This window comes from Bombina bombina, chromosome 4 (genome assembly GCF_027579735.1).
Source record: "Bombina bombina isolate aBomBom1 chromosome 4, aBomBom1.pri, whole genome shotgun sequence".
Taxonomy (NCBI): Eukaryota; Metazoa; Chordata; class Amphibia; order Anura; family Bombinatoridae; genus Bombina; species Bombina bombina.
In genome coordinates, this window is record NC_069502.1 from 1,178,380,681 (window position 1) to 1,178,406,405 (window position 25,725).

Sequence of the window (25,725 nt, forward strand, 5' to 3'; positions counted from 1 at the left end):
TACTTGAAAAAGCAGTAATCGTCTTCCTTACCTGCAAGTCACGGTTAAATTTTTTAACTTCATTTAGCTCAGGAGAATTATGCCGTGGAGTTATAAAACAAGGGCACAGGTTTCTGCCAAGGAATAAGAGAGACACGTTAGAACTGATCTTGTTCGACACTAATAACAAAACAGCAAGAAGTTAGGCTTCCTATTGAGCTTGGAGAGTGACCTTTAGAACTGATGCACTAGTCTGACAATAAGCTACAAATACTCACGGTTTTAAAATGCTGCAGCCAATAGATTCGGATGTTACATCTCGCAGACCCTCGACCTCCATTACTTCTACAAGATTCACAAAGACTCGAGGGATCTAGAAATAAGCATTAGTTATAAGTCAGGGTGTTCTGAGTCCACCTCTAAACTAGCGGGTGCATTACCGCTCTCTGATCTTGATTTGGCAAACTCGGCTAGACTGGTGTTTTATCAATGAACATCTCAAACACCTGAAACCCTATTTAATGACATACTTAAAGGGACAGTAAAAACTTTGTAATTTCAAGACATTTATGTTGTTTTGCAAAAGAGGCAAAATAAATAATAAAAGTTTATTGCAAAGTGTGTTTTACTGTGCATATCTAAACATTTTAAATTAAAGGGACATAAACCCCCAATTTTTTATTTCATGATTCAGATAGAACGTACAAATTTAAACAACTTTCCAATTTATTTCTATTATCAAATTTTATTTTTTATAGTTTTCTTGTTATCCTTTGTTGAAAAGCAGGAAGATAAGTTCAGGCGTGTTCATGTGTCTGCAGTACTATGAAGCAGCAGTTTTGCAACAATGTTATACATTAGCAAAAGCACTAGATGGAAGCACTATTTCCTGTCATGTAGTGCCCAAGATATGGGCACGCTACCTATATATAATAACAAGAGAATGAAGCAAATTTGAATTAAATTGGAAACTTTTTTTTTAAATGTAATTATCTGAATCATGAAAGAAAAATCCACGTTTTTATGTCCATTTAAAATATTGAGGTGTTTACTGCCCCTTTAAGTAGAGCTGGCTAATCACTGATAAACCTCAATAAACAAAAGATATCCTAAAACTGTTCTGCCAAGAGAGGTTTTCTCTGATGAGACAAATGGCTACATTTGCAATGTTATTCAGAGGAATGGATTTAATAAAATAAAATGTCAATAGATCTATCCAGTTTAAAGGGATATGGAGGGCAAAATAAAGCGTTCATTATTCATATAGAGCGTACAGTTCTAAATAACCCTTCATTTCACTGCTAATCAGACACCTCCTCTTGGTTACTGTTGTTTAACTTAGCTCCTTATCATGAGAGCATACTGAGGTTAGCTCCTTATCATGAGAGCATACTGAGGTTAGCTCCTTATCATGAGAGCATACTGAGGTTAGCTCCTTATCATGAGAGCATACTGAGGTTAGCTCCTTATCATGAGAGCATACTGAGGTTAGCTCCTTATCATGAGAGCATACTGAGGTTAGCTCCTTATCATGAGAGCATACTGAGGTTAGCTCCTTATCATGAGAGCATACTGAGGTTAGCTCCTTATCATGAGAGCATACTGAGGTTAGCTCCTTATCATGAGAGCATACTGAGGTTAGCTCCTTATCATGAGAGCATACTGAGGTTAGCTCCTTATCATGAGAGCATACTGAGGTTAGCTCCTTATCATGAGAGCATACTGAGGTTAGCTCCTTATCATGAGAGCATACTGAGGTTAGCTCCTTATCATGAGAGCATACTGAGGTTAGCTCCTTATCATGAGAGCATACTGAGGTTAGCTCCTTATCATGAGAGCATACTGAGGTTAGCTCCTTATCATGAGAGCTTACTGAGGTTAGCTCCTTATCATGAGAGCATACTGAGGTTAGCTCAGGAGTGTACAGGTTTATTGAGCACTATAAGGAAGCAGTATTTGTAACAATGTTATACATATAGAGCATATGATATGTACCTGCTCCTAAGCCTACTGTAATATGCTGTCATGAAAAGGTTTGGTGGGAGAAGCAATCTCTATACTACAGTAAACATTAACTTTATATGCTAACTGATCAACCCCTTCACTGCTGTAAATTTCAGAAGTGTGGTATGCAGCTACAATTAGTGTCCTTCTGATTGCCAAAAATTAATTGCCAAGCCATGTATGTCTACTGTTTCTGGACAAAGAGGATCCCAGACAACCTTTTACAACCATTTGTTTTATGGCTGCAGTAGTTGTGTGTAAATCATTTCAGTGAAACCCAAAGTTTGAGAAAAGTTTAACAATTTATTTTTTGATATTCTTATTTGGAGGCCAAATAGTGGCATCAAATATACCAAAAATGAAGCTAGATCAATACCTTGCATTGTCTACTTTAAAAACATTATATATATAAATATAGTTTTATATATAGTTTTCATAGGTAATATGCAAAGATGCTAAAGATTTTCTAGTATTTTGGTAAGTTTTTCTCTAACATTCCCAGTAGTAAAGGGTTTAAGCTTTCATGATTCAGATAGAACAATTTTGCTTTGTTCTCTTGATATCCTTTGTTAAAGGGACAGTCTACTCCAGAATTGTTATTGTTTAAAAAGATAGATGATCCCTTTACTACCCATTCCCCAGTTTTGCATAACCAACGGGGTTATATTAATATATTTTTTACCTTTGTAGTTACCTTGTATCTAAGCCTCTGCAGACTGCCCCCTTATTTCAGTTCTTTTGACAGACTTGCATTTTAGCCAATCCATGCTGACTCATAAATAACTTCACAGGAGTGAGCACAATGCTATCTATATGGCACACATGAACTAATGCTGTCTAGCTGTGAAAAATTGTCGGAATGCACTGAGATAAGAGGCGACCTTCAAGGGCTTAAACATTTAGCATATGAGCCTACCTAGGTTTAGCTTTAAACAAATATTACCAAAAGAACAAAGAACATTTAGTAAAAAAAATAATTGGAAATTTGTTTAAAATAGCATGCCCTATCTGAATCATGAAAGTTTAATTTTGACTTGACTGTCCCTTTAAGAATACAACTAGGTAGGCTGATAGCCACTCAGGAGCATGCACGTGTCTTTAGCAGTCTATGGCAGCAGTGTTTGTATCTATATATAACATTGCTATAAACAATGTTGTAAACACTGCTGCCAGATGACTAGAGACACGTGCACGCTCCTTAGCTCACCTAGGATTACTCTTTAATAAAGGATACCAAGATAACTATGCACATTTGATGACAAAAGTAAAAAAATTTTAAAAAGTTTAAAGAAAATAAAAATCCTTTTGTAAGAAAATACAAAAGCAATGTGCAGGTGATACCTTTAATAGCTAACTAATAGTGGATACAATTACTGGCTTTAAGGACACTGACGTCCTTTCCTCCGGCACAAAGGAACCTTAGTGTCCTGAAAGCCAGTCATTGAATCCACTATTAGTTAGCTATTAAAGGTATCACCTGCACATTGCTTTTGTATTTTCTTACAAAAGGATTTTTATTTTCTTTGAATACACTGGCTAACACGGTTCTGCCTTTTTCCAGCATTTACAATTGTTTAGAGCTTCATGCTCTATCCAATTCATTTAAAGGGACACTGTACCCAATTTTTTTCTTTTGTGATTCAGATAGAGCATGACATTTTAAGCACCTTTCTAATTTACTTCTATTATCAAATTTTCTTCATTCTCTTGGTATCTTTATTTGAACTGCAAGAATGTAAGTTTAGATGCCGGCCCATTTTTGGTGAACAACCTGGGTTGTCCTTGCTGATTGGTGGATAAATTCATCCACCAATAAAAAAGTGCTGTCCAGAGTACTGAAACAAACAAAAAACTTAGATGCCTTCTTTTTCAAATAAAGATAGCAAGAGAACAAAGAAAAATTGCTAATAGGAGTAAATTAGAAAGTTGCTTAAAATTGCATGCTCTTTCTGAATCACAAAAGAAAAAAATTGGGTTCAGTGTCCCTTTAAGCTTAATTTTGACTTTACTGCCCCTTTAATACCGACTTCTATGTTCCCTTTAAATTGTAGAGATTTAATCAGTGCACAGAAATCTGCACATTAGTAAAAAGTCATTTGCACGCTCATATCCTATCCATTATCATAAAAACCTGCTCCCCCCTGGTCTCTCAGTACAGATCCTGTGTTCAATAATAAAAATAATAGGGAAGTTCTGTAATTACCTCCTGAATATAACTAGGTCAAATCATTTCTGTTGTTAAAATTAATTTTATTAGTAGTTGTCTGGATAAATGTCATGATAGCCAACAACACCCTAATGGGAATGAGAAATAGGCACACATTTTGGGAAATTTGATGAAAACTAAGCAGATGTTAGTTCAACATCTAAATCTATATATGAATATATAATGGTAAATCATTTTAATAGGATTTTTAGAACAATGTTATTTTATTCATGCAACATTTTATAATTTTTTCTTTTACACATCCGCTTATGAGTGATCTATTTTCCATATCTTGACTGCACTATCATTATTTTCACAAGGTAGCAGTTTAATCAGTCTTCATACAAACTGCACAATTTAAAAAAATAAAAAAATTAGATCTGTGTTAGGCAATGCATTGAAAAACCCTGTGTCATCTATTAAGTTTTCCACCACCTAGATACAACTTGCATTATTCGGACAGAGCATGTCATTTTAAGACACTTTTAATGTCACTTCTGTTTTCAAATGTGCTTCGTTCTCTTGGTATCAGTTGTTGAAAAAGAATATGTACATAATCCTGCACTACTGGGTGCTAGCTGGTGATTGGTGCCTGCACACATTTATCTATTGTGATTGGCTGACTAGATATGTTCAGCTAGCTCTCAGTAGTGCATTGCTACTTCTTCAGCAAAGGATATAAAGAGAATGAAGCAAATTTGATCAAATAAGTAAATTGGAAAGTTGTTTAAAATTGTATGTTCTATCGAAATCCTGAAAGAAAATATTTGGGTTTCATACCCATTTAAGATTGTCTGTACTAAGCTAAACTGAAAACAATAGTTTCATGTTATTATTTCTATTAAGAACAAAAGTACAAACTACCTTTATACATGTTTTTAAATAATGAGCAACCTCACAGTAGTGATGATACTTGTTAGGTATTCTCACCAGACAAAGAACTTTAGATAATCAGGTCCTATATGTCCACTCACTTCACGGTATTCTGCAGAACATCTTTCACCAGTTCTGCCTGTTTTATTATTGGCACATTGCTTAATTGGCCTCTAAGGAAGGCAGAATTGCTGAAAGGTGTTGGGTCAATGTTAAGCTCTAAATATAAAGTGTGTGCAAAATCCTATGGAGTCAGTTAGAGTCTGTTCTTTGTCTGGTTCTGTTGTTTTACATTTTCTACATAAACTGGAGAATATCTGGTAAAGAATCCAATGAGTTCCGTTTCATGGAATCCAGTGGTGCTAATACTATACCAATATCAATTTATCTTTCCATTTTTGCCCAGCCGTTAACCTGTTTCCTCTGACTACACCAACAACATAACTGTGTTACCAAACCTACAATACTTGCAATACCCGCGCATGCTTTAAAGAGTCTCCGTAAAGAAAATATGTGACAGATGCTACCTTAAAGGGACACAAGTCAAAATAAAACTTTCATGATTCAGACATAACATGCAATTTTCAAAAACTTTTCAATTTACTTCCATTAACATAATGTGCAGTCTTTTCATAGTTATGCTTTTTGAGTCACCAGCTCCTACTGAGCATGTGCAAGAATTCACAGAATAGACATATATGCATTGGTGATTGGCTGATGGCTGTCACATGATACAGGAGGAAATAGACATAACTTTAAAATCTACTCATTTGAAGTTTTGACTAAGTGCTATTGCACTGTTTTTTTTATTATGCATTTGTTTATTATGCAAATCTATACTGGTCTTTTAAGAAAATAGAAAAAACGAGAGAAGAAAAAATAAAAAAGATTTTTTAACAGGACAGGATCATTTTAAGGTCATTATTCTCATGTTAAAAGAAATAAACCCATAGAGACATGGAGAAATACATTTGTATCACACTTTCCTCTTTCATTAGTATTCCTAGGTACTAGAGTATGATCAACTGCAATCTGGCTATTCTATTACTGTTTGGCAGTTATACGCTGGAATTCCTAACTGGTTAATAATGCCCCTTTATCATACAATGATAAGGGTGTGTGCAGCCTTACCTCATTGTAAAATATGTCAAGCGCCGTCTCAATGTGCTTTATGTGATTGCTTAGTGAATACCGATCCTGAAGGAGCAGATGGAGGAAATACGATTAGTTCATCTAGTTAAATTTCCTTATTAAATAACAAGAATCACGTTTATTAAACCATGCAGCCTGGTATCATTCTCTTTGTACACAAATGCTCCCATATTAGTATTACATGGAAATAACTGATTTATTTTATAGGAGCAGAGCACTGTAAGGAATTGCGCCCATTACCTATTTATTGGCATCAGATTAGTGTCATTTCATATGATATCAGTGCTGTTGTATAACTGATATTTCAGAGATTCCAACATTTGAAAAGGAAACATTCTGATGCTATAAAGAAAAGCATAATATTCTTTTTCATTTGCCTGTTGATACAATTCACACCGTCATATTACCAATACATTACTATAGTATATTATATTAATATGTGATCTTTGCTCAATTAAAGTTGTTGAAAGGGTCATGTTACTGAGCACCAATAGAGCAACGGGAGATGCCCTTGCCAGCCAGTGAGCTTTGTGCATTTCCTGTGCATATCAAAATCTAAGTTCTTTCATAGCATTTTATCATGTTAAAAAATTGAGCATGATTAAATAATACTCTTTCTTATTTATGATATCATTTGCTTGATTTGAATGTACCTTTAAGTATTTTGAACTTCATACTTAAAAAAAAGAACTACATTTTGATTGTCCTTCAACAAATGTTTTCTTTCATGATTCATATAGAGCATGCAATTTTAAGCAACTTTCTAATTTACTCCTATTATTACATTTTCCTTATTCTCTTGCTATCTTTATTTGAAAAGCAAGAATGTAAGTTTAGAAGCCGGACCATTTTTGGCTGTGCTCGCTGATTGGTGGCTAAATGCACCCACCAATAAACAAGTGCTGTCTGGGGTCCTGAACCAAAAATTGGTTGGCTCCTTAGCTTAGATGCCTTCTTTTTCAAATAAAGATAGCAAGAGAACGAAGAAAATTTGATAATAAAGTTGCTTAAAATTGCAAGCCTTATACGAATCATGAAGAAAAAAAAATGTGGGTTTAATATCCCTTTAAATTATTTGGTATTAATTTTAAAAGCACAGATACGATCAAGAAATGATCAAACACATATGGCAATGCCTATTTTAATTTCAGGTATTATAAGATAAAATATTGAAGTGTTATAAAAAAAAGTTATAGAAATTTGAAAATATTATTTGTTGTATGTTTCATATAAGTACTATATCAGAATATCAGAATCCTATTAACATACCCTGTTTTGGCAGTACTGGCACAAGTCATTGCCCCCGATGAAGAGCGTGATTAGCTTCCAGTCCTCATTAAAATTGATAACCTAACGGAAGAAAGAAGTGATCTATCAGAATAGAATAGCGTGACGCACTTGTATTATTACACTTGGTAGGTGATGATTTACGTTAGTTTACAAGGAAATTAATATATAATCAGTTAAATGTTCCTGAGAAATATTAGTTTATATATGCAGGGAAAAATGTTTATACTGAAACTGGAGATGCAAGGATACACCTGTATATACCTCACAATACTCACAATGTTAAATTGTATTTAAAATATAAAGTACGCTAGGCTCATTAAAGGGACATAACAATAGGAAAATCACAGGCACTAGCTTGTTCTGCAAAGTCGTTAAATACATAGATAAAATACTGCTCAGGTTCGTTTAACCTTTTTGCGAGGGATAAACACATAAAGCTCCACCGTGAGCACTACAAAACTTACATACTTGAGTTTATAAATTAAGAGTGTAAGATCAACATATTTAAAAAAAAAATAAAAAAAAATAATGACAGAAGAAATGAAAAATCCTCACTTAAATTAACACAACTTACTTCCTATAGGTAAACTATTAGCAATGCTAATTTACTGATCAGTGTGACCAGCGTACCTGGTTACTGTTGGTTGATTGTACGTTTTATTAAACTATTAACACAATACATTGATACATAATGTGTAGTGTAGATATCAAGGCCAACAGGCAGCTCAGAGTAACATATATAAAACACTTCCATATTGTCATTGTTAATAAGTATTTATAATATATAAAATACTTACACTGCTTTGTTTCATCTTGTCCACAAGCGTACGGGCTTGACTTGGCATGTTTCTATGGAAGAAATATGAGGCATCAGCAACAAGAACAGACTTCTATTGGCTGCAGACAATATTCCAAAATACATATAGATTGTCAAAAGAATGTACACATGGCATTAATGAGAATTAAATGATCTAATCACACATACATACACACAAGCACACACATACACACACACATACACAAGTACACACACACACAATATATGCACAGACAAGTACGCACATACACACGTGCACACACATACACACAAGCACACACACAAACACATGCACACATACAAACGCATGCACACACAAGTATGCAGACACATCCAAACACACGCAGGCACGCACACATACAAACACATGTGCCCCCCCACACACACACATAACACCACACCACACCACACGCACACAAGCATACATACACACACATAACACACACACCACACAAGCATACATACACACACCACATGCACATAAGCACAGATACACATACACACACATAACACACACACACCACACGCACACAAGCATAGATACACATAACACACACCACACGCACACAAGCATACATACACACACATAGCACACACACCACACGCACACAAGCATACATACACACACATAACACACACACCACACACACACAAGCATACATACACATAACACACAACAAACGCACAAAAGCATACATACACACACATAACACACACACCACACACACACACATAACACACACACCACACACACAAACATACACACACACACATAACACACACCACACGCACACAAGCATACATACACACACATAACACACACACCACACGCACACAAGCATACATACACACACACACACACAAAACACACACCATACGCACACAAGCATACATACACACACATAACACACACACCACAGGCACACAAGCATACATACACACACACATAACACACACCACATGCACACAAGCATACATACACACACATAGCACACACACACCACACGCACACAAGCATACATACACACAAATAACACACACACCACACGCACACAAGCATGCATACACACACATAACACACACACCACACGCACACAAGCATACATACACACACATAACACACCACACGCACACAAGCATACATACACACACCAAACGCACACAAGCATACATACACACACATAACACACACACCACACGCACACAAGCATGCATACACACACACATAACACACACCACACGCACACAAGCATACATACACACACATAACACACACACCACACGCACACAAGCATGCATACACACACACATAACACACACCACACGCACACAAGCATACATACACACACACACACACACATAACACACACCACATGCACACAAGCATACATACACACACATAGCACACACACACCACACGCACACAAGCATACATACACACAAATAACACACACACCACACGCACACAAGCATGCATACACACACATAGCACACACACCACACGCACACAAGCATACATACACACACATAACACACCACACGCACACAAGCATACATACACACACACATAACACACACCAAACGCACACAAGCATACATACACACACATAACACACACACCACACGCACACAAGCATGCATACACACACACATAACACACACCACACGCACACAAGCATACATACACACACATAACACACACACCACACGCACACAAGCATGCATACACACACACATAACACACACCACACGCACACAAGCATACATACACACACACATAACACACACCACATGCACACAAGCATACATACACACACATAGCACACACACACCACACGCACACAAGCATACATACACACAAATAACACACACACCACACGCACACAAGCATGCATACACACACATAGCACACACACCACACGCACACAAGCATACATACACACACATAACACACCACACGCACACAAGCATACATACACACACACATAACACACACCAAATGCACACAAGCATACATACACACACATAACACACACACCACACGCACACAAGCATGCATACACACACACATAACACACACCACACGCACACAAGCATACATACACACACATAACACACACACCACACGCACACAAGCATGCATACACACACACATAACACACACCACACGCACACAAGCATACATACACGCACACACATAACACACACCACACGCACACAAGCATACATACACACACATAACACACACACCACACGCACACAAGCATACATACACACACACACATAACACACACCACACGCACACAAACATACATACACACACATAACACACACCAAACGCACACAAGCATACATACACACACATAACACACACACCACACGCACACAAGCATATATACACACACATAACACACACCAAATGCACACAAGCATACATACACACACATAACACACACACCACACGCACACAAGCATGCATACACACACACATAACACACACCACACGCACACAAGCATACATACACACACATAACACACACACCACACGCACACAAGCATGCATACACACACACATAACACACACCACACGCACACAAGCATACATACACGCACACACATAACACACACCACACGCACACAAGCATACATACACACACATAACACACACACCACACGCACACAAGCATACATACACACACACACATAACACACACCACACGCACACAAACATACATACACACACATAACACACACCAAACGCACACAAGCATACATACACACACATAACACACACACCACACGCACACAAGCATATATACACACACATAACACACACACCACACGCACACAAGCATGCATACACACACACAAGCATACATACACACACATAACACACACACCACACGCACACAAGCATGCATACACACACACATAACACACACCACACGCACACAAGCATACATACACACACACACACACACACCAAACGCACACAAGCATACACACACATAACACACACACCACACGCACACAAGCATACATACACACACATAACACACACACCACACGCACACAAGCATACATACACACACACACACATAACACACACCACACGCACACAAACATACATACACACACATAACACACACACCACATGCACACAAGCATACATACACACACATAGCACACACACCACACGCACACAAGCATACATACACACACATAGCACACACACCACACGCACACAAGCATACATACACACACATAGCACACACACCACACGCACACAAGCATACACACACACATAGTAAACCTAGGTAGGCTCAAAGGAGCTCAGGAGTGTGCATGTGTCTTTAACACTTTGATTGTAGAACATTGAACAACAGTATGTATAGGCTTAATGACTTTAACTTACTCTGCCTTAGCTCCGCCAACCGCAACATTAAACATTGCGTTTTCTTTACCAATTCCAATGGAGTAACCTTTTATGTTAGGATTGAACTTCTTCAAAATATCTTGAAACATAAAATAACAATGAAAAGTGAGTTCTAATGTAGATAAAGATGATTAAATCTTTACAAATTAATTTACGGATATCTGTTAACCATTACTATTCAAATAAAATACGTAACATAAAACATTATATCCAAAAATGTGCAAAGTTTATTATTTTGTATGCAAAATGTGGACAGGGGTCTTTAAAGGGACAGTGAAAAAAAAATAAAAAAATAAAAATATATATATATATATATACTGTATATATATATTTATTATCAGAGTAATGGCCACCTGCAGAGCTTCTAAAACTACTTTTTTGCACCCTCACCTTTCAAGGGCCCAATGCAAAGAGCCTCTCCCCCCCCCCGTTTTAAAAAGACAGTGGATTATATCCCTTACGACCCTCCCCATAGGCTAAACAGACCACATTCCAGTTCATAAGGATTTTTGAAATGTTTAGCTGTTTAATCTTAAAGGGCAGTCAAAATGTCTGCCAATGCTGATCACAATGTTACATTTCGGAAGTTAATGATGTAGCGTTAATATGGTGGCTGAAGGATGTTAGTTGTAAAATTAATAAAATATGGAGGACTAAACATTTTCGATACTTACTTGGCAATGTTGTGTGCGTCTCCAGAGTTCCATCCCCACCAATACTAGGAGAAAAAGAAATTGTATTGGTTTAAAGAAAATATTCCAAACCACTTTACTCTCCAAAGTCCCACAGTATTTAGAAACGTATTTAAGGACATTACATGTTGTCATTGATATTATTATGTTTATATTGTTGCCCTCCATAAATAATCCTGCATACACCCATATCCTATGTGTAAGAAAATAACATTAAGTATTGCAAACAATTCACCTTTTCATGTAGTACATAGCTGTATTGTATTAATAACAAACCTACAAGAATACATAGCTGTATTATATTAATCACTAACCTACAAGAATACATAGCTGTATTGTATTAATAACTAACCTACAAGAATACATAGCTGTATTGTATTAATCACTAACCTACAAGAATACATAGCTGTATTGTATCAATCACTAACCTACAAGAATGCATAGCTGTATTGTATTAATAACTAACCTACAAGAATACATAGCTGTATTGTATTAATCACTAACCTACAAGAATACATAGCTGTATTGTATTAATAACAAACCTACAAGAATACATAGCTGTATTGTATTAATAACAAACCTACAAGAATACATAGCTGTATTATATTAATCACTAACCTACAAGAATGCATAGCTGTATTGTATTAATAACTAACCTACAAGAATACATAGCTGTATTGTATTAATAACTAACCTACAAGAATACATAACTGTATTGTATTAATAACTAACCTACAAGAATGCATAGCTGTATTGTATTAATAACTAACCTACAAGAATACATAGCTGTATTGTATTAATCACTAACCTACAAGAATACATAGCTGTATTGTATTAATAACTAACCTACAAGAATACATAACTGTATTGTATTAATAACTAACCTACAAGAATGCATAGCTGTATTGTATTAATAACTAACCTACAAGAATACATAGCTGTATTGTATTAATAACTAACCTACAAGAATACATAACTGTATTGTATTAATAACTAACCTACAAGAATGCATAGCTGTATTGTATTAATAACTAACCTACAAGAATACATAGCTGTATTATATTAATCACTAACCTACAAGAATAATTAGCTGTATTGTATTAATAACTAACCTACAAGAATACATAGCTGTATTGTATTAATAACTAACCTACAAGAATACATAGCTGTATTATATTAATCACTAACCTACAAGAATACATAGCTGTATTGTATTAATAACTAACCTACAAGAATACATAGCTGTATTGTATCAATCACTAACCTACAAGAATACATAGCTGTATTGTATTAATAACTAACCTACAAGAATACATAGCTGTATTGTATCAATCACTAACCTACAAGAATACATAGCTGTATTGTATTAATAACTAACCTACAAGAATACATAGCTGTATTGTATTAATAACTAACCTACAAGAATAATTAGCTGTATTGTATCAATCACTAACCTACAAGAATACATAGCTGTATTGTATTAATAACTAACCTACAAGAATGCATAGCTGTATTGTATTAATAACTAACCTACAAGAATACATAGCTGTATTATATTAATCACTAACCTACAAGAATGCATAGCTGTATTGTATTAATAACTAACCTACAAGAATACATAGCTGTATTGTATTAATCACTAACCTACAAGAATACATAGCTGTATTATATTAATCACTAACCTACAAGAATACATAGCTGTATTGTATTAATAACTAACCTACAAGAATACATAGCTGTATTGTATCAATCACTAACCTACAAGAATACATAGCTGTATTGTATTAATAACTAACCTACAAGAATACATAGCTGTATTGTATCAATCACTAACCTACAAGAATACATAGCTGTATTGTATTAATAACTAACCTACAAGAATACATAGCTGTATTGTATTAATAACTAACCTACAAGAATAATTAGCTGTATTGTATCAATCACTAACCTACAAGAATACATAGCTGTATTGTATTAATCACTAACCTACAAGAATACATAGCTGTATTGTATTAATAACTAACCTACAAAAATACATAGCTGTATTGTATCAATCACTAACCTACAAGAATACATAGCTGTATTGTATTAATCACTAACCTACAAGAATACATAGCTGTATTGTATTAATAACTAACCTACAAGAATACATAGCTGTATTGTATTAATAACTAACCTACAAGAATACATAGCTGTATTGTATTAATAACTAACCTACAAGAATACATAGCTGTATTGTATCAATCACTAACCTACAAGAATACATAGCTGTATTGTATTAATCGCTAACCTACAAGAATACATAGCTGTATTGTATTAATAACTAACCTACAAGAATACATAGCTGTATTGTATTAATAACTAACCTACAAGAATACATAGCTGTATTGTATTAATAACTAACCTACAAGAATACATAGCTGTATTGTATTAATAACTAACCTACAATAATACATAGTTGTATTGTATTAATAACTAACCTACAATAATACATAGTTGTATTGTATTAATCCCTAACCTACAAGAATACATAGCTGTATTGTATTAATCACTAACCTACAAGAATACATCGCTGTATTATATTAATAACTAACCTACAAGAATACATAGCTGTATTGCATTAATCACTAACCTACAAGAATACATAGCTGTATTGTATTAATAACTAACCTCCAAGAATACATAGCTGTATTGTATTAATAACTAACCTACAAGAATACATAGCTGTATTGTATTAATAATTAACCTACAAGAATAATTAGCTGTATTGTATTTATAACTAACATACAAGAATACATAGCTGTATTGTATTAATCCCTAACCTACAAGAATACATAGCTGTACTGTATTAATAACTAACCTACAATAATACATAGCTGTATTGTAATAATAACTAACATGCAAGAATACATAGCTGTATTGTATTAATAACTAACCTACAAGAATAATTAGCTGTATTGTATTAATAACTAACCTACAAGAATACATAGCTGTATTGTATTAATCACTAACCTACAAGAATACATAGCTATATTGTATTATTCACTAACCTACAATAATACATAGCTGTATTGTAATAATAACTAACATACAAGAATACATAGCTGTATTGTATTAATAACTAACATACAAGAATACATATCTGTATTGTATTAATAACTAACCTACAAGAATACATAGCTGTATTGTATTAATACTTAACCTACAAGAATACATAGCTGTATTGTATTAATACTTAACCTACAAGAATACATAGCTGTATTGTATTAATACTTAACCTACAAGAATACATAGCTGTATTGTATTAATACTTAACCTACAAGAATACATAGCTGTATTGTATTAATACTTAACCTACAAGAATACATAGCTGTATTGTATTAATAACTAACCTACAAGAATACATAGCTGTATTGTATTAATACCTAACCTACAAGAATACATAGCTGTATTGTATTAATAACTAACCTACAAGAATACATAGCTGTATTGTATTAATACTTAACCTATAAGAATACATAGCTGTATTGTATTAATACTTAACCTACAAGAATACATAGCTGTATTGTATTAATACTTAACCTATAAGAATACATAGCTGTATTGTATTAATAACTAACCTACAAGAATACATAGCTGTATTGTATTAATACTTAACCTACAAGAATACATAGCTGTATTGTATTCATACTTAAACTACAATAATAATAAGCAATATTGCATTACTGGAGTAATATGTGTCTAACCTACAAGAATATTATTTTGTAACATATCCTTACTTACTATTTCACAAAAAGTATGAATATGAAATGTAATAAGATTAGTTGTAGCCATTTGAGCAAATACAAAGCTAGCTACTGCTTAAAGGGACACTGAACCCAATTTTTTTCTTTTGTGATTCAGATAGAGCATGATATTTTAAGCAACTTTCTAATTTACTCCTATTAACAAATGTTCTTCATTCTCTTGGTATCTTTATTGGAAATGCAAGAATGTAAGTTTAGATGCCAGCCCATTTTTGGTGAACAACCTGGGTTTTCCTTGCTGATTGGTGGATAAATTCTTCCACCAATAAAGTCCTGTCCAGAGTTCTAAACCAAAAAAAAAGTTGGGATGCCTTCTTTTTCAAATAAAGAAAGCAAGAGAGCAAAGAAAATTTGATAAGAGGAGTAAATTAGAAAGTTGCTTAAAATAGCATGCTCTATCTGAATCACGAAAGAAAAAAAATTGGGTTCAGTGTCCCTTTAATCCTGTGTGTTGTATTCCAACCAATACAGCATATATTTTTAAACAACTTTTCCATTTACTCCTATTATGAAATATGCTTCATTCACTTGGTATTCTTTATTGAAGGAGCAGCAATGCACTACTGGTAGCTCTAGATCACTGGTTTTCAAACCTGTCCTCCGTCCTCCCTAACAGGCCACATTTTGTGGATATCTGAACTGGTGCACAGGTGAAATAATCAGCTGATTAGTTAGATTTGAAAACCAGTGCTCTAGATGAACACATTAGGTGAGCCAATGACAAGAGACATATGTGCAGCCACCAATCAGCAGTTAGCTCCCAGTAATGCCTTGCTGCTCCTGGGACTACCTATGTATGTTTAATGGAATAAGTTTGCTGTCAAAAAGGCAATTGTGTGTGATTCTTTATCATTGTACATAATTGTGACATACAAATACAAATTTATTTATTTTTTGGAAATACATTTTTTTAGAATCCAAATCTTTAAGTACAAATACAATTTTTCTTGGAATTACACTTTTTTGTTTTCTGGAAATATAATACGATTTTTACTTTTTTTCCATTCAGTGGTTTGCCTGGCAAAATGGCTGATAATCCCAGCACATCAACATCTCAGGTAAACATTTTAACACTTATCACGTATCATATAAAATGGCTTAAAGGGACATAATACTCATATGCTAAATCACTTGAAACTGATGCAGTATAACTGTAAAAAGCTGACAGGAAAATATCACCTGAGCATCTCTATGTAAAAAAGGAAGATATTTTACCTTACAATCTCCTCAGCTCACCAGAGTAAGTTCTGTGTAAAAAGTTATACTCAGCTGCTCCCAGCTGCAGGTAAACAAATTTAAAAAAATGTAGAAATGAACAGCAGCCAATCAGCATCAGCAGTGCTGAGGCCATGAACTCTTACTGTGATCTCATGAGATTTGACTTAACTCTCATGAGATTTCATAGTAAGCTTCCTTTACCTGATTGGTGAAATAATATGAGAGTGCACGATGCTCATCCCTTCAGATGTCCCAGGACAAACACACTAAAATGCTGCTTAGAAATCCTTTACAATGGGAGGTGGCTACTGAGGAACTTTTGAGGTAAAATATCTTTCTTTTTTACATAGAGATGTTCAGGTGATATTTTCTAATCAGCTTTTTACAGCTATGCTGCATCACTTTCAAGTGTTTAAACATTTGGGTATTATGGCCCTTTAACATGCAGAAGTGATTATTCTGCACCTTACAGCACTATACAGAGGAATAATGATGTTGATGTTTTAATTTCAGTTTTTATGGTAGCAGCAAAAACTTACTGTAGAATGTGGTCTTCTTTAAGAGTATGTTTGATATATTTTACTATACAACATGCTTTAACATGCCCAGAGTGCTTATTCTGCCTTGTTCTATAACAATAATGTACTAAGGAATATTGATTTTGATAATTTAATCACAGCGTTTATATTAGCAGCTTTTCTTCTCCACATTTAATTGAAAGCAAAAGAGCTGCTAGTTCCCAGGCAAACTACTGAACTGAATGCTATGACATCACAAGTCCTTTAGCAAAATAGGAACTAGATTTATTATTGACAGTGTTTTGACACATGCTGAAAGTGTCATTCCAAAAAATAAATGGACTTCCAAAAGAAGACATTGGGGCCTATTTATCAAGCTCCGTAAAGACCGCTGCTCCATAATAACCTGTCCGCCTGCTCTGAGGTGGCAGACAGACATCGCCATAAATCAACCCGATCGAATACGATTAGGTTGATTGACACCCCTGCTAGTGGCTGATTGGCCGTGAATCTGCAGGGTAGGGTTGCCACCCGTCCCTTAAAATACAGGGAGGAACATGAATAGTGCTGTCCAGAAACACAATACATGTTCCTCCCTGCACACCCTGCAGCATGTGTAACTCATAAGTGTCCAGGAAAACATGGCTGAGGTGGCAACCCTACTGCAGGGGGCGGCATTGTACCAGCAGTTCACAAGATTTATCGATGTGCAGCGGACATGATCCGCAATATCAGATCATGTCCGCTCGCACAATGATAATTCCGCCCTATTGTCTTGTATTTCCAAAAAATAAAAGTGTAATTCCAAAAAAGAAGATTGTACATCCAAAAAAAACCAAAATTGTACTTCCATGATAATGAATTGTCTTTGTACTTAAAGATTTATATTCTAAAAAAAAAAATGGATTTCCAAAAAAAAAAAAATTGTATTTGAAAATTTAGATTTGTAGTCGTAAGTCACAATTTATGTACAATGATAAAGAATCACACACAAGCTCTACATAGGTTTTTTCTGATAAACTTTCTATTATTATTTCTCACTCTCAATGATCCGGACAAAGTTTCTTTTTTAAAAAACAAACAAACAAAAAAACAGGGGTTTGTAGAGTACTTTCTCACATCCCAATAAAATGAGTACAGTAAGTATACTGCCACTTCAGTGTATAATGATTTACACTATGTGCCATTTCTAGCAGTATATTCTAAACAATCATTTAATTAACATTAAGATATTTGTTTAAAATGGCAACATTTCTTAAAGTCTATGGGCTCCATGTACAAAGCAGCGAAAGCTGCTCCGGAGTCCTTGAAGGGCAAGTTCGCATATGCGAGCCTGCTACCCGCAATGTAAGAAGCAGCGGTCATAAGACCACTGCTTCTTACACCCTACGCCACCTCTGAGGTGGCGAGGGAAAATCAGTGAGAGCTCGCTCGCTCTCTGTGATTGACAGCCCCTTCAATTGTGCGAATAAAGGGGCGGGCATTACACACTGCGATGAGTGTGCAATGATACATACGGGCCAGCGGATCAACAGATCCGCTGCCCATGTGTAGTGAAGGTGGGAGGACAGCTTTGCGAGTTGAGAAGCTGTCCGCACGCCTGTTAGTACATGGAGCCCTATGAAGACACACACATTTCTATATAGTGTATTTTGGTGCAGCCTTTTAGGAAATGAGAAATAACATGTTGCTGTGTTTTCAAGAGAAGAGAGAGAATAAAGCTTTACCTCCAGGAAATTCCTCTCCATTCCTTTGACAGATCTAGAAGTCCAGATGCATTGGCTCCAAAAGCAGCCTGAAATAATAATAATAATTATAAATATTTGTGAAACAAAAGAGCCGAGAATTGTTATTACAAACCACAGACAAAATTGATATATTTTGAAAATATAACTTCCAATAATGTTCAGCATTTTCTGAAATGTAAAGTTTGACAGTTGTAGCAAATGGTAAAATGAAAGGAGATTATAGTGTAAAAATAAAATACTCCATTCATATAGAATATTTTTTTTATAAATCCCTTTTTCACTATGAAAGTCAATGTTACATTTTTATAGATCAGATAGAGGGCCTGGTTATCTAATGGTCTCTGGGCTAGCGAGATTATTAAAGAATGCTCGCCAGTCCTTCTATTTCCCTATTGGAATGATATAAAGCCACTTTTTACCCTAAAAACAGGGCGTCTCGCTATGGGGCGTATACTGCATTTTTGTATGGGAAGGAGATGCATAAATAACAAAAGTGCACAATGAAAATCATAATTTAATAATCATACAAACAAATAATTGTACCATTCACACATAGGAAACACTTTTATTCTTAATGTGCATCAAAAATCATAACAAAATCGTATTTTATCAAAAACATAACATTTGTATGTAAATTACACAGGAATAAATTGTATTAAATATGCACAGCATAAATTGTAATTTAAGTACACTTAATGTGCAAACAGAAATTCGTACGTGTTTTTTTGGAATTGTTGAGAAATGCAAATTGTATTGCAATTCATTATTGTCTATAGCAGGGGTGCCTGGACTTTGGTGAGTTGTTATCTACTTTTTTGTAAAATTTGTCACTGAGATCTACACTTCTGACAGATTTATGAATATTGCGCACACGCACCAAATGTTAAAAAAATTAGGGTGTTCTTGTGTTTTTTACATAAATAGTACACAGGGATAATGATTTCCTACTTTAGCAGTTACAGAGCCAAAACACATCTTCTGTGGGACTATAACTCACTTTTGTCTTATGTATATCAACCCAGTTGGATTTGAAATTCTCATTAATAAAGGGTGCTGGCTGACACCTCCCAACTAATAACTAATGAGCAAAAAATATTCTGTGTTAAAACACTGAACCTTTTTTAAAACAACTTTAAAATAACTCAACTAGATACACATGAAGTCTGTTGTTTAATGTCAAGATCCAGGGTGTCCATACTTTGTTTTTGACCAGCAGCAGTGTTTACTGGTGCGTTTCTGTTCTCTGTCCAGGGGGAACTTAGTTCCACCTGCAAAAATAGTGCAGGAACTCCATTCTCATGCGTTCCCGCTGGACTTTACCCCTGGTTGGAACCCTTTTTAAAATATCACCATTATTAGGATGCTTTTTATCATTAGGCCCCTAGTATGGGTCTCTCTGTGTAAACAGTGAGAGATAAGATATGGATGATATTGTGTAACTATGGGGACATAAGCTAATGAGATCTGCTCTCCCTCCAAGCTCAGTCCATTTTATTGGGTTGATGCTTCAATTATCAGAGACAGCTATTTCATATACAAAAATATTGCTAAAGATACAAATTCAAATACATTTTAACTCTAAAGCTGGTATAACAAGTCACTGTAAATACATTAAGGGGAAACCAATTTTACAGTATATTGTTTCTTTAAGGTCTAAAAGATCAAAAAGGGTAATATTTAAAAACATCAGTAAAGATAAGCTTAAAAGGAAAATCTATAAGTGCCTTTCTTTAGCGGCGCCTTAAAGAAAAGTAAAGTAAAAATTACATTTTTATGATTCAGATAAAGCATGCAATATTAATGAACTTCTCAGTTTACTTCTATTATCAAATGTATTTTGTTCTCTTGGTATCCTTTGTTAAACAGTAAACCAAGGTAGGCTCAGGAGCAGCAATGCATTACTGGCAACTAGCTGTTGATGGCGGCTTTACATATAAGTATCTTGTCATTGGCTCACCAGATGTGCTCAAAAGAAATCTGATAATAGATAATAAGTTGTTTAATATTGCCTGCACTCTGTCACTTAAAAAATAAACAAATAACTAAATAAAAATAGATTAAGATATGCATTGAGCACTTACAGTTAGCGAATCCCCCAGGGCTGCTACCACCTTAATGTCTGCTGGGCGGAGCTTGTGAGCTAAAAAAAAAAGTGCTTTTAATATTCTATTTAATATTATTGCAGAATATAAAACAAATAATAACAAAATACATTTAAAGGGGCATTGTTATGAAATAAAGGCATACTCTAATTCATAATAATTTTGTATTACTGACTTTAAAGTAAGAAACCGACAGTGTTTAACGTCAACGTCCAACTGCTGATTGGCTCACAGAACCTGTTCTGCTCGGGAGCTACAATGCTTGTGGCTAATGAGAGGGTCTTTCGATCGGGTTGATTTCTGTCCGCCGCTTCAGAGCAGGCGGACAAGTTATGGAGCAGCGGTCTTTAAACAAGGGCCATTCAGAGCTTGATCATTCAGTCCCTTAGGGCTCCATTTATCAATCATTTGGGGAATTCTCCTTTCTGTTCTCCTATCAGTTCTCCACAGCTCTCCTTAGGAGAGGAGCACATGTGCGCCCATATTTATCATAAAAAAGTTGTTTTTTCTCCATGGGAGAGCTGAGGAGAGCTGGGGAGAACTAATGATAAATTACTCCAGTCGGATTAGTATCTTCTCCTTATTTATCACTAAAAATAAGCAACTATTCTCCATGTCAATCATATATAAACCAATAGAAATCTTTATACAGCCTTCCTAGTAGCTTTGTTAAGGCCCCTCTTCAGCAAACTTTCATATTTGAAATAGATCTACATTTTCATTGTTTTAGTGCTTCAATTTTAGCGCTTTTTTTATATTTTATTTTTATGCCCCAATAGATATAATTTTTGTGCTCTGTTATATATTATTTTGGTGCTCCATTATATATATTTTTTTTATTCCATCATAACTTATTATTGCACTCCAATAACCATTATTATTGTGCTTTGTTATAGATAATTTTTGCACCTTGTAGAGCCCTTTTTTTGTGTGTAACTGCTTCTACAACTGGTAGAGAATAGATTTCTAATGCTGTTCTCCACTTTAGCTATGGAGAACTTTAAGGTAGGAACTTGCAGGAGAACTTTCAGTCCTCCACAGGAGAATTTAAATGATAAATTTGTAACTAGGAGAATTATAAGGAGAACTATATGAAATACGACTAAAAAGATTGAATTTAACCCTTTTTTGGAGAACATGTTCTCCAAGGAGAGTTAGAACAGAGTAGGAGAATTTTACAGTCGAACTTGCCCAATTTTAGGAGTATTTTTGAATGATAAATAGGAGAATTATTTCTCATGAGAACTTTTAGGAGAACATATAGGAGAATTGGAATGATAAATAGAGCCCTTAATGGTGAACTGTATTATGTCGGTAATGGCACAAAAAGTGACTGTGCTTGCGTCTGAGCAGGTACAAACTGTCAATATCTCATCAAAACTGAAATGCATTCATCTGCTTTTAAGTTTTGATCATAATGTCCCTTATTGGTCCTTCATTATATAAACAGACAGACAGTAAGACAGACAGATAGACAAAAAGTCAGACCATCAGATATATATTTTTAAGAACAGAAGACAGAGCACAGGAATAAAGCTTTTACAAGAGATTATAGTTCATTGGATGGCAAAACAGAATGTTAAACAGATGGCTATTAGTTTTAAGTGTATAACTTGTAATAAAATGTATATGTTTTTATTCCTATCACACAGAAGATGTGACCCCTAAAAAGTTCCATGATTCTCACCTGATGTTGGGATGCTGGAAGAGGGTCCTGCCCCAGCACATGACAGATCACTGCCCCAGTTCTACAGCACAAGGAAAGAACATTAAACTAACACCATTATCTAGGATATAATACATTACTAAAAGCTTTTTTTTTCTTCGAGGTCACAGCAGATTTACTAATGTGGAAGGGACAGCAATCTTTTTCCTTTAACATTTTTAAAGCATTGCATTATTGTATTACTCCATGCTCCCTCCCTTCCTCATGAAATATGGTTTACATGACAAGTATGCACACCCTCATGTCTATTTGAAGACCTTGCTGACCGTCCCCCTGTACAGAGCCTTTTCCTTCTTTAAATTGCAGATGAGAAGTACAACCAATAAGATTCTGTACCACACGCATCATAGACGATAATGGAAGCATGCTCTAAAGTCCCATTCTGATGAAAAGAGATTAGTCAGCACTGTTCTTGCAACTCTCTTTTCATTTCAGCATTACTTTGCAGACAGAAGTGCACGCTCATAAATCTTATATGTGTGGTACGGCATCTGATTGGCTGCACCTCCCGCCGCATTGTACAGAAAGAAAAAGGCTTTAGAAAGGGTTCTGACAGTGTGAGGGTCAGGGGGCATGCAAAAATATAACTAAAAGGGACATTAAACATGAAATAAATTTGGTGGACCTCCCTGCAGGTATCTGAAGGAAAGTTGTGTTTGATGTCCCTTTATAGTACACAAAGTAGGAGAGAGACAAAGGGCATTACAACCCTACAATAAAAGTATTGCATTTACTATCCCTTTTATTTCTGAGAAATATACAATACATTATATATTATTACACACTTATTAAATACAAACCATAACATTTCTGCTGCAGTGTAAGTCACATAATCAATGAGATCATGTGTTCATTCCATCAATGAGATCATACGTTCATTCCATCAATGAGATCATGCGTTCATTCCATCAATGAGATCATGCAATTATTCCATCAATGAGATCATGCAATCATTCCATCAATGAGATCATGCAATCATTTAATCAATGAGATCATGCAATCATTCCATCAATGAGATCATGCATTCATTTAATCAATGAGATCATGCTTTCATTCCATCAATGTTATCATGCTTTCATTCCGTCAATGTTATCATGCATTCACTTAATCAATTAGATCATGTGTTCATTTAATCAATGAGATCTTGCATTCATTTAATCAATGAGCTCATGTGTTCATTCCATCAATGAGATCATGCATTCATTTAATCAATGAGATCATGAGTTCATTCCATCAATGACATCTTGCATTTATTTAATCAATGAGATAATGCGTTCATTCCATCAATGAGATCATGCATTCATTTAATCAATGAGATCTTGCATTCATTTAATCAATGAGATCATGCGTTCATTCCATCAATGAGATCATGCATTAATTTCATCAATGAGATCATGCAATCATTCCATTAATGAGATCATGCAATCATGTATCAATGAGATAATGCAATCATGTAATCAATGAGATCATGCATTAATTCCATCAATGAGATCATGCATTAATTCCATCAATGAGATCATGCATTCATTCAATCAATGAGATCTTGCATTCATTCCATAAATTAGATAATGTGTTCATTTCATCAAAGACATCATGCTTGCATTTCATCAATGAGATCAGTGAACAGAACCTTTTTAGCGGGTGGACCACCCAGCTGATTTCACTGACCACCGGCTAAAATTATAGCCAATATTAAGCTAAAAATAGCTAATATTAAAAATATTTATTTTTTTTGCGCAAATTATCATTAAATACATTTATGTTAAATTATGCAATTAATTAGTGCTTTGGATAGCAGAAAATTATATAATATTAGAAAACATTACACTGCCCCCACCCGTCTACTTCATATTGACATCCAGCTACTTCATAATGCCAACCGGCTGGCAAAATTTTCTGTGGAAAACACTGGAGATCATAAGTTCAGTCCATCAATTAAATCAATACATCCATTCCATCAATGAGATCATGAGTTCATTCCATCAATCAGATCTTCCATTCATTCCATCAATCAGATCTTCCATTCATTCCATCAATGAGATCATGCGTTCATTCCATCAATGAGATCATGCGTTCATTCCATCAATGAGATCATGCGTTCATTCCATCAATGAGATCATGCATTCATTTAATCAATGAGATCATGCATTCATTTAAT

General features: G+C 34.9%; 1 protein-coding gene across 1 annotated transcript in view; it reads right to left on the reverse strand.

Annotated features, from left to right (window-relative positions):
- PLB1 (phospholipase B1) overlaps positions 1–25,725 on the reverse strand; it is a 185,362-nt gene that overhangs the window by 9,284 nt on the left and 150,353 nt on the right. Inside the window, exons 51-60 of the mRNA XM_053712807.1 lie at positions 23,529–23,589; positions 21,821–21,879; positions 19,719–19,786; positions 12,432–12,475; positions 11,737–11,836; positions 8,302–8,353; positions 7,484–7,564; positions 6,194–6,259; positions 258–352; positions 32–113 (exon numbers count right to left, since the gene is read on the reverse strand). Coding sequence (XP_053568782.1) covers positions 32–113; positions 258–352; positions 6,194–6,259; positions 7,484–7,564; positions 8,302–8,353; positions 11,737–11,836; positions 12,432–12,475; positions 19,719–19,786; positions 21,821–21,879; positions 23,529–23,589 — 708 coding nt within the window. The remainder of the gene's footprint in view (positions 1–31; positions 114–257; positions 353–6,193; positions 6,260–7,483; positions 7,565–8,301; positions 8,354–11,736; positions 11,837–12,431; positions 12,476–19,718; positions 19,787–21,820; positions 21,880–23,528; positions 23,590–25,725) is intronic.